Source organism: Bacillus rossius, chromosome 2 (assembly GCF_032445375.1).
Source record: "Bacillus rossius redtenbacheri isolate Brsri chromosome 2, Brsri_v3, whole genome shotgun sequence".
Classification (NCBI taxonomy): Eukaryota; Metazoa; Arthropoda; class Insecta; order Phasmatodea; family Bacillidae; genus Bacillus; species Bacillus rossius.
The window spans coordinates 26,819,823-26,830,482 of record NC_086331.1 but is presented as its reverse complement, the minus strand read 5'-3'; the positions used below and the strand labels follow the sequence as shown (position 1 = coordinate 26,830,482).

Sequence of the window (10,660 nt, the reverse complement as noted above, 5' to 3'; positions counted from 1 at the left end):
GTCAAATCAAGAACAATTTACTATAATACTATAGTCAAAACAACATTAAAAATAGGAGCACCATCAACAAAAAGGCAGCACATTTGGAAGCACCGCCAACGAAAAGGCAACACATTTGGAAGCACCGACAACGAAAAGGCAGCACATTTGGAAGCACCGACAACGAAAAGGCAGCACATTTGGAAGCACTGACAACAAAAAGGAAGCACATTTGGAAGCACCGACAACGAAAATACGGCACATTTGGAAGCACCGACAACGAAAAGGCAGCACATTTGGAAGCACTGACAACGAAAAGGCAGCACATTTGGACGCACCGACAACGAAAAGGCAGCACATTTGGAAAAACCGACAACGAAAAGGCAGCACATTTGGAAGCACCGACAACGAAAAGGCAGCACATTTGGAAGCACCGCCAACGAAAAGGCAGCACATTTGGAAGCACCGACAACGAAACGGCAGCACCATCATAGAAAAGGCAGCACATTTGGAAGCACCGACAACGAAAAGGCAGCACATTTGTCATTGACTCCAATATTCATTGGCTCGAATATTCATCGGCTCCAATATTCATGGTCTCCAATATCAATTGGCTTCAATTGCTCCATATGCTCCAACAGGCTCCAAAAGGCTCCAACAGTATTTTGGATCCAACAGTTATTTGGCTCCTATAGTCATTGGCTCCATACATAAACAGAATCAGCTAGCTTGTAAACTTATCATTGTTGAGCAAAGATAGAGTTCTAGTACAAGCCAGAATTTTATGTATTAATTTATTTTTTTATTTTTTATTTTTTTTTAATATTTTTTTTCCCTGTAATTTTATGATATCAAAGAAAACGTTAGTCGTTTTTCTCCGTGTGCTTCTGATTATTCTTGTCAATATTATGGTGGTTTTCTCCGTGTGCTCCTGATTATTCTTGCCAATATTATGATGGTTTTCTCCGTGTGCTCCTGATTATTCTTATTATTATTCTGTGCTTGCGAACATTCCTGCGGTTTCGGTCAAAGGTCAAGGTGACACCCATCCAAGATGGCCGCCGTGACGTCGTAAAACAAGATGGCGGACCGTGAGAAATCTGAGAAGCACTAGCAGGAAGGACGAACTTCCTTCTACTTGGAGACTATCGAAGCCATCCTTCTTATGCGTTCGATAGTGAGCATCCCACATCCCGCATAAAAGAAATAAATTTTATTTACCTGCAAGCAACACATGACGTCATCTGATGTTGAAAAGCGGAACTACTTGCAGCAAGTAGATTTGCATGAGATAAATTAACTCTCACCACTGAATAGTGATATTGTAGTCAGTTAGATACATGAAGTTTCGTAGCCATGCGGCCAATTAGTCATGCAGTCTCATAACCATGCGTTCTGGAAGCTTCGTAGTCCTATAGCCTCGCGATCACGTAATCTTGAAGACTTGCAATCGCATAGTCTCGTAACCTCATGGCTCGTAGTCTCGTAGTCATGATGCATTGGAGCCTCGTAGACTTGAAGCTACGTAACCAAGTAGTCTTGTAATCTTATAACATAATGCTGATGGTGAATATGTAGCAAAAGAGAAAATTCTGTCCAAGACATATGTGGCAATTGGAGCCTTGTAGACGAGTAGCTTCGTAGTCAAGAACTCATGCAGACTTATATTCCTGTATCCACACAGTCACGTAAACTTGTGTTCTAGAAGCTTCGTAGCTCTGTAGCCTCGCAGTCTTGTAAACTTGAAGATTCGTAGTCACGTAATCTCGTAACCTCATTGCTCGAAGTCGCGTAGTCATAAAGTCTTGGGACCTCGTAGAATTGTAGCTACGTGTCCAAGTAGCCTCGTAGACTTGAAGCTACGTAAGCAAGTAGCCATGTAATCTTATAACATAATGCTGTTGGTGCAGTTGGGGCAAAATAGAAAATTCCGACGAAGACAGATGCGGAAATTGGAGCCTTGTAGACGAATAGCTTCGTAGTCAAGAACTCATGCAGACTTGTGGACCTCTATCCTCGCAGTCACGTAAACTCGTTTTCTAGAGGCTTCGTAGCTCTGTAGCCTCGCAGTCTCGTAAACTTGAAGATTCGCAGTCACGTAGTCTCGTAACCTCATGGCCCGTAGTCATGTAGATATGATGTCTTGGGACCTCGTTGAATTGTAGCCTCGCAGTCTCATAACCATGCGTTCTGGAAGCTTCGTAGCCCTATAGCCTCGCGATCACGTAACCTTGAAGACTCGCAATCGCATTGACTCGTTACCTCATGGCTCGTAGTCTCGTAGTCATGATTAATTGGAGCCTCGCAGACTTGAAGCTACGTAAGCAAGTAGCCTTGTAATCTTATAACATGATGCTGATGGAGCAGTTGGAGCAAAAGAGAAAATTCCGTCGAAGACAGATGCGGCAACTGGAGCCTTGTAGACGAGTAGCTTCGTAGTCAAGTACTAATGCAGACTTGTAGTCCTGTATCCTAGCAGTCACGTAAACTTGTGTATAGAAGCTTCGTAGCTCTGTAGCCTCGCAAGCCATGTATAACTCGTAACCAGCCAGATCATTTTAGACTCGTTGCCATGTGGCCTCATAGTCTCTTAGACTCGAAGAATTCTAGCCAAATATATTTGCAGCCAAAAGACTTTTGGTACCAAAAGACTAATGGTGTCAATGACTGATGGAGCCAATGAATATTGCAGCCAATGAATATTGGAGCCAATTAATATTGTAACCAATGACTATTGGAGCCAATGACTATAGAAGCCAAAAGACTGTTGGATCCAAAAGACTGTTGGAGCCTTTTGGAGCCTGTTGGAGCATTTGGAGCAATTGGAGCCAATTGATATTGGAGCCCATGAATATTGGAGCCGATGAATATTTCAGCAAATGAATATTGGAGTCAATGACAAATGTGCTGCCTTTTCGTTGTCGGTGCTTCCAAATGTGCTGCCTTTTCGTTGTCGGTGCTTCCAAATGTGCTGCCTTTTCGTTGGCGGTGCTTCCAGATGTGCTGCCTATTCGTTGTCGGTGCTTCCAAATGTGCTGCCTTTTCGTTGTCGGTGCTTCCAAATGTGCTGCCTTTTCGTTGTCGGTGCTTCGAAATGTGCTGCCTTTTCGTTGTCGGTGCTTCCAAATGTGCTGCCTTTTCGTTGTCGGTGCTTCCAAATGTGCTGCCTTTTCGTTGTCGGTGCTTCCAAATGTGCTGCCTTTTCGTTGTCGGTGCTTCCAAATGTGCTGCCTTTTCGTTGTCGGTGCTTCCAAATGTGCTGCCTTTTCGTTGTCGGTGCTTACAAAGTGCCGTCTTTTCGTTGTCGGTGCTTCCAAATGTGCTGCCTTTTCGTTGTCGGTGCTTCCAAATGTGCTGCCTTTTAGTTGTCGGTGCTTCCAAATGTGTTGCCTTTTCGTTGGCGGTGCTTCCAAATGTGCTGCCATTTTGTTGATGGTGCTTCTATTTTTAATGTTGTTTTGACTCTAGTATTATAGTAAATTGTTCTTGATTTGACTAGCGTATTATTCCATCCAGTGCATGTATATAAGCGAGTCCTAGACAGCAGGACGCTCAGTTTGTTACTGACGTCGACGGTGTAAGGATCATCTAGTTTGTTTAATCTGGTGCATAAATCGAGTAATTTCCTGTTCTTGCGAACTCGATGGCATCTTTACCGACTTTAACGTCGAACTCGGAGGTTGTACCATTGTCTACGGTAACCTTGACGACAGCTACGACGGAGAAGGTGCAGATCCCGTTGGCAACGACGACATCAACATTTTAGGAGATTTCAACAGATGTGATACTACCATCAGCCGAAGTTTCATCATCAGCAATGGATACTTCAACTAATGAAGAGCGTACATTGCGTCAATGCAAATAATGTGACATATCATTTACTATCACCTCAAATGCTCGCAGACATGAAAGAAGCAGTTGTTCTAATAATCTTAAATGGATACAATTTCAGTGCAATAAGTGCAATAAACTTATTTCATGTCTTGATAGCTTTCATCTTCATTATAAAAAATGCTCCGAGAAAGTTAAGTGCAAGTATAATTAACATGGTTATTGTTTTGACTCATATGTTGAACCAGCTAATGAGAATATATAAGTGAGACCCTGGTGATATGAACTTCAGTCCGTCTGTGGCTGCGGTGATGAACGGATCGGATAGTCAGACTTGACTAACGTAATAGACCAGTATCTAGCTATTCTTGAGAACTCGATGGCATCATTACCAGTATCAACACCGACCTGGATCGAAGGTCTACCATCATACGTGCAGAGCACGATGATAACGTCGTCTACAGCTACACATACTCTCTCAGCACAGCAGGAGATTTTGACGCGTGCAACATCTTCCGCAGAGCAGACCTCAAAGGCTTCAGAAGTTAACATGTCAGCAGTGTTACAATGGTTGTCAACAGTTCCAGTGTCATTGATGAAGGAAGGAGCAACCAACGGTGTTCCGTCGCCCAACTGTACGTACTGTGAGAAGATCAAAAACTGAAAATTACGGGATTATGTAATACACAATAAATTGTAGTTATAACTCTGAAGGCATTAAATATCAGTGCAACAGATGTTTAAGCAAGTTTATACACTATGGAAGATTAAAACGACGCCTCAGGAATTGTGATAGACTGGTTGTACATTCCTCAGAATCAAGCAGTATATTTTGGAACAAAACATTAGCAAATATTCAAAGTGCTAAACATCATGAAATATATCACTGTCCTTTTAATGAAATCGATAATTCGTCTTTGTGTGAAAATTGTGGTGTACCATTATGTCGACCTGATAAACTGAATAAGACATTTACGAACATGTAAAGGACTTAGTCTATACAATAAGAAGACTGTTTGAATCGAGAAATCCACAAGACTTTAGTACTTTGTGTTTTTTTGTACTTGTAGTAGTGTATAATTTATGTAATAAAAATTATAAAAGTACTTGCTGTGTTTTTTATTTTCTCAAACCTGTCACTTTTGTGGTATTTTTAAAAATTAAAGTTGTTTTGTATCGTCCAGGGATCGAACCAAGGACAGAAATCAAAAATTTTCTTAATGAGTTAATTTTTTGATGAATTTTGGAATTTTTCTCGAATCTCTAGCAATAAAATTACTGACTTTTAAGATGGCGGCCGTAACGAAAAGTGCAACGGTGATTTTAAAGATTTTTATTATCTAATTTGGTTGATTAATTTTTTTTAATGATTTTTAAAATTGTTCCCGATTTTCTAACATAAAAATTTTAAAGATTGCGGTCGTAATGTAAATTGCAACAGTTATGACTTAATACAAGATGGTGTTTCTGTCTCGAACAGGTAGTGCTTTTATTACTTAAAATTAAAAAAAATTTCAAGTCCGAATATGTATGTTATTTTTTATATACCTTATTTAATTCTCAGTCTGGTAAATGTCTCGATGGCCGAGTTGTTAAAGGCGTATGTTTTCCAACCTAGAGATCAGAGCTGCGCTGGTTCGAATCACAGCGCTTCCAATGTATTTTACATAAAAAGTTAAATTTAATATGTCGATAAGGATCATAATAGCTATGGTAGGTAATGGAACATCGACCTTATGTGATGAGACAGAGCGACGCTGACGCTATCTAGGAAAAAACAACAGAAACAAAGTCGCCGATAACCAAGATGGCGGCCTCCAGTGGAACAGAAAAAAATCAAGAGCGAAGCTGTCGCTATCTAGGAACAAACAACAGAAACAATGTCGACGGTATCCAAGATGGCGGCCTCCAGCGGAACAGAAAAAAATCAATATGGCGACAGAGACGAAAATGTCATCTTAATGAGTGGGATGCTCGATTTAAAGATGGCGGATCCAAAATAGCCTCCAGGGTCAAGGACAAGGTCAAAGGTCGAAGTAATCCAAGATGGCCGCCATGATATACTTGTCCCGTTACGCTGTGTCCCGTTACGCTCGCCCAAGATGGCCGCCGTGACATCACAATCCAAGATGGCGTACCGACAATCACAATCCACAGCCAGAAGCCAGTGCTAGTAGCCCCCAATATACACTACTGAAGCCCATTTTCTTTTCGCGGATGGCTCCTATCGCCAGCACCATATTGTGTTTGTTCCATACTTTTCTCTTCTTCGCCTCCTTACCACCTGCGAGTGCTGTCCTCGGCATTCTGCAGCAAAAAAATGAATAAATACTTAGCTATGAAGTCAAATAATGTAGACAGTTAAGTAAAGTCTGCATTTTATTAGACTCGGAATTATACTGAAAGATGTTGGTAATATGAAACCCTTTTGCATTTGGGGGTTCCATATTATCAACATAGCAATTTTGGAAAACATGTTGTTGTCATGGATCTCAAGGAAGATTTTCAATAATGGAATACCATGGAAGCGGTAGGAAAACTAGTACATAACAACTACACACTACGAAAATTCAGTTGCCTACACAACACAGTCAACAATAACAGACTAAGCATACCTCAAAAAACATTCGAAATCTCCAAAAACAAACTCGAGAGTCTTGTCTCTCAACAGCTGCACGCAAGCGACTGAAACATGGCGGGGGTTCGTTTCTCGAGGAGAAGGACTAGTTCCACCACCCACCAAGTGAGTGCAGCACTTCCCGGCTGGAATATCGAGGGGTTCCATTTAATCAGCGGGTTCCATATTACCACCTTATCCTATAATAGACGGCATAAAACAACGCTACAGTGGAGCGACAATGTCAAATGAATTAGCCATGACCTACAGTAAGAAACCATCCTACCAATTTTCTATAAAAAAAAAAACCGGTGGGGCTGTATCGAAACTCACGGCTGTTGGTTTAAAGTGAAACTTCTATGTAAGCGAGTCACTTTTAGTGTAATGGTTTAAAATGAAAACAATAAAAACGAGACATTGACTACGTACTAAAAATTTAATTCAAAACAGACACTAAATGGTAGCTTACGACGAATATGTTGCTTAACATTGTCTTGTGAGTAGTATAGTTTGGTTCCTCCTGGGACACGGGTTCCGGGTGAGGAGCGAGTGGAGGGTGCCATCTTGGATTTCTGACGTCACGGCGGCCATCTTGGATAACATTGACCTTGACATTTGACCTTCAAATTTGCCAAAATTTGCCCAAAATTCCTCAAAATTTGCCAAAATTTCTCAAAATTATCCAAAAATCGCCAACATTTCAATTTTTTTGAAAAAAAAAAATCTCGCCAAAAATTCTCAAAAAATTCCACAATTCAAAAATTAGGATTTCTAAAAAACCTCAAAATACATTTTGCCTTAGAAAGAACACAATGTCCTAAAAATGGCTTAAGCATCCATGTCTACAGCCTCCGATAAGCCATTTATAGGAATAAGGATACCATGACCGCCATGTTGGAATATTACGTCACCGTTGCAATTTCCGTTACGGTCGCCATCTTGAAAATCCGTAATTTTTATGTTAGAAAATCGGGAAAAATTTTAAAACTTATAAAAAAATTAAATAATCGAATTTAATAATAAAAATTTTAAAAATTAAAAAAATTAAATGTACACTTAAGACATGGAGCTCGGAGTCCTCGGTTCGAACCCGACGAGGTCAAAAATAAAAAAATGACGTCAGGGCCTTCCTCCACGGAAGCCGCCAGCAGACTGACCTCCCACCACTTATGTCAAGGTATATATATATATATTGTCAGCAAGTATGATGAAATGTCCGCCATCTTTAAAATCTTTATTTATTATCCGATTTTAAGGAAAACAGTTTTAAAATTTATAAAATAAATAAATAAATTTTTAATAAAAAATCTTCAAAAAAACCGTTGCATGTTTCGTTACGACCGCCATCTTGAAAATCCGTAGTTTAAATGCTATAAATTCCAAAAGAATTCCAAAAAGATATTTTAAAAGTTGCCTACTTCAAATGTTTAGTTATTTAAACGATTTCGGTTCTCGGTTCGATTTCCGGCCAGAGCAAACTAATTTAAAGAATTCTCAATAAAAAGTAATAAAAATGTCGTATGGCTCACCCGACATTTAAATTATGTCACCACTGTATCAATTATCGTTACGGACGCCATCTTAAAAAACTTTATTTACTATCCAATTTTAATAAAAGTTCAAAATACATTAAAAAATTAACTATTAGAATACTGATTGATTAGATCGATTCCCATCCTTGGTTCGAAACCGGTAAGAGCAAAAAATAAAAAACGACAGACCCTACCACCACAGAAGCCGCCTAGACTGACCTCTCACCACCAATAACAAGGTATATATCGTCAGCTGGTATGACATCATGTCCACCATGTTGCCTTCGTCTGCTGGAGACCACCATCTTGTTTTAGTCTGCTAGAGTGTGCTGATGTCATGTTAGTATGATTTTCTGTTCACCATACCTTTGACCTCGACTGGTGGCATTGAACTTTGACCTTGAACTTAGACACTGACCTTGAAATTTGACATTGACCTGCAAATTTGTCTTTGACCTTGACGACCATCATGGATCCGACATTTTGTGTTCAGTATACACTACCAGGAGCCACCACCTGCTAGAGGACATTGCCACCATCTTGTTTTCGTCTGCTAGAGGACACCATATTGAGTGTCTACTCGTCTTATAGAGTACATTAACATCATGCTAGTTTTATTCTAGCCTGCTAGAGTGCAGTAATAATTTATTATTAGTGATATGCCCGCCATTTTGAAAGTTGGATGCCATCTTGGAATCGTGTTGTGGCGGTACATCGCGAAGACATCTACCGCGCTACGCCAACCATGTGGCTATCAGCACCGGCTGTCCCGTCGGTGTTTGTACACCCCTGGGCCAGAAGGCAGCGCACACCCTTCAGGAGTCACGTTAGCCCAGGATGCCAAGGGGATTATCACCCCTTCTCCGCGCTGGCTAGAAGGCTGGCGAGGAGGAAAGAAGAGACAGTTCCAGTCTGCCTCTTAGCACGAGTAGGCTGTTGTGTACTGTAGACACATGTAAATTTCTTAGCGCACTCGACGGCGCAAATAAATAGTGTGCAACAGTAGACCTATTGTTTATTCTAGCATGGCCTACCTGCCCCTCCCGAATAATCAGTAGCCTCCCGGCTACAACAGTGGTGACCCCGACATGATAGGGGCAAGGCTAGTATGCGTTCCGAAATAAGTGTCACGCGATAATCATGTTTTGCGTAATATAAGCAACCTGTCGCACCGCACATTACGCGCGTCGCACGTCGCCCTCAAGGCACATCGCTCGCGCCGTACGTCATCCGCGACGCACGTCATCCGCGTCGCACATCACCCGCGCCGCAAGTCGTCCGCACTGCCACGGAAGTAGAGGAAATGAACGAGTTCTGTGACACTTCTAGCACATACTTCGGACTTCCGAGACTCGTTGTGACACACAAGTAGGAGTTATGTTGATGTTCGGCGACACAGTCCAGGCAGTTGAATCGTGCTCCAGCACATAATCGCACCTGGTATTTTTAGTGTGTCATTATCACTCTATAACACTTCCGCAGTTATGGCTGAACCCCCATCAGCAACCGTCTCCATCGAGCGTGTTGCAGTATGCATTCCACCCTTCTGGGCTCCGGACCCGGAAATGTGGTTCATTCAAGTGGAAAACCAGTTTGCCCTAGCAGGTGTCAAATCAGACGAAACCAAGTTCGACTATGTGGCAGGTAATTTGGACTGTAAATACGCGACCGAAGTGCGCGATATACTTGTCCATCCCCCGACTGAGGACAAGGATGGCCGACTCAAATCAGAACTTATAAAGAGGTTAAGTGCTTCACAGGAACGGAAGACGAAACAACTACTGGAACACGAGGAAGTCAGTGACCGAAGGCCTTCGCAGTTTCTACAGCACCTCCACAGTTTGGCAGGAACAGTCGTTCCAGATGACCTTCTCAAGTCATTGTGGCTGGGTCGTTTACCACCACCAACGCAAGCGATCTTGGCGACACAGATAAATTCTTCGTTAGACTCATTAGCCGAGCTTGCAGACGCCATCGCAGATACAAATCCGAGACCACAGATGGCAGAAGCAGCCTCATTGGAACCCATGTTCGAGAAAATGTCAATCCTTATGACTGCTAAAATAGGAGAGATGGCCACAACACTGCGACAGGAGATCGCAGCTGTAGCATCCCCTACTCGTCTTGGCCAGCATGACAGTCGCCGCGACCGCTCCCCATCTACATCACGCCAGCAACGCTCCCGCAGCAGGAGTTTGCAGGGGATCTGTTGGTACCATCGTTGCTTTGGCGATGAGGCGCGAAAGTGTGTTCAGCCCTGCGAATACAGCTCGGGAAACATGCAGGGGACTCGCTGATGGTGGCCAGTGATCCAACCCCGACTTCAGGCAGCCGCCTCTTCATCTCGGACAAGGACACAAAGGTACAGTTTTTGGTTTACACGGGTGCTGACATTTGTGTGTTTCCTTGCGCTAGACTTCCTGGAAGGCGACCCAAGTCTAATTATTTCTTGTTCGCAGCCAATAGCTCAAATATTTCGATTTATGGCTTCCTTACCCTAACTTTAAACTTAGGACTCAGGCGTGATTTTGTCTGGCTTTTGTGGTGGCCGATGTTACCAAACCAATCATCGGTGCTGATTTCCTCCACCATTATGGCTTGTTGGTAGACATTCGGAATCAGTGCCTAGTAGACAGTACCACATCTCTTGCCTCTGTCTGCCACAAGGCTACAAGTGACATCAGTAGTGTCAGGACTGCCT

General features: G+C 42.2%; 1 protein-coding gene across 1 annotated transcript; it reads left to right on the top strand.

The window, feature by feature from the left end:
* Positions 1 to 9,443: 9,443 nt before the first annotated feature.
* LOC134528866 (uncharacterized) lies at positions 9,444 to 10,256 on the top strand. The gene has a single exon (XM_063362533.1). The coding sequence runs from the start codon at positions 9,444 to 9,446 to the stop codon at positions 10,254 to 10,256; it is 813 nt and encodes a 270-aa protein (XP_063218603.1).
* Positions 10,257 to 10,660: the final 404 nt, after the last annotated feature.

Bases quoted from the DNA above. Each gene is read 5' to 3' on its own strand.
- LOC134528866 (XM_063362533.1), top strand. From the start codon at position 9,444: ATGGCTGAACCCCCATCAGCAACCGTCTCCATCGAGCGTGTTGCAGTA.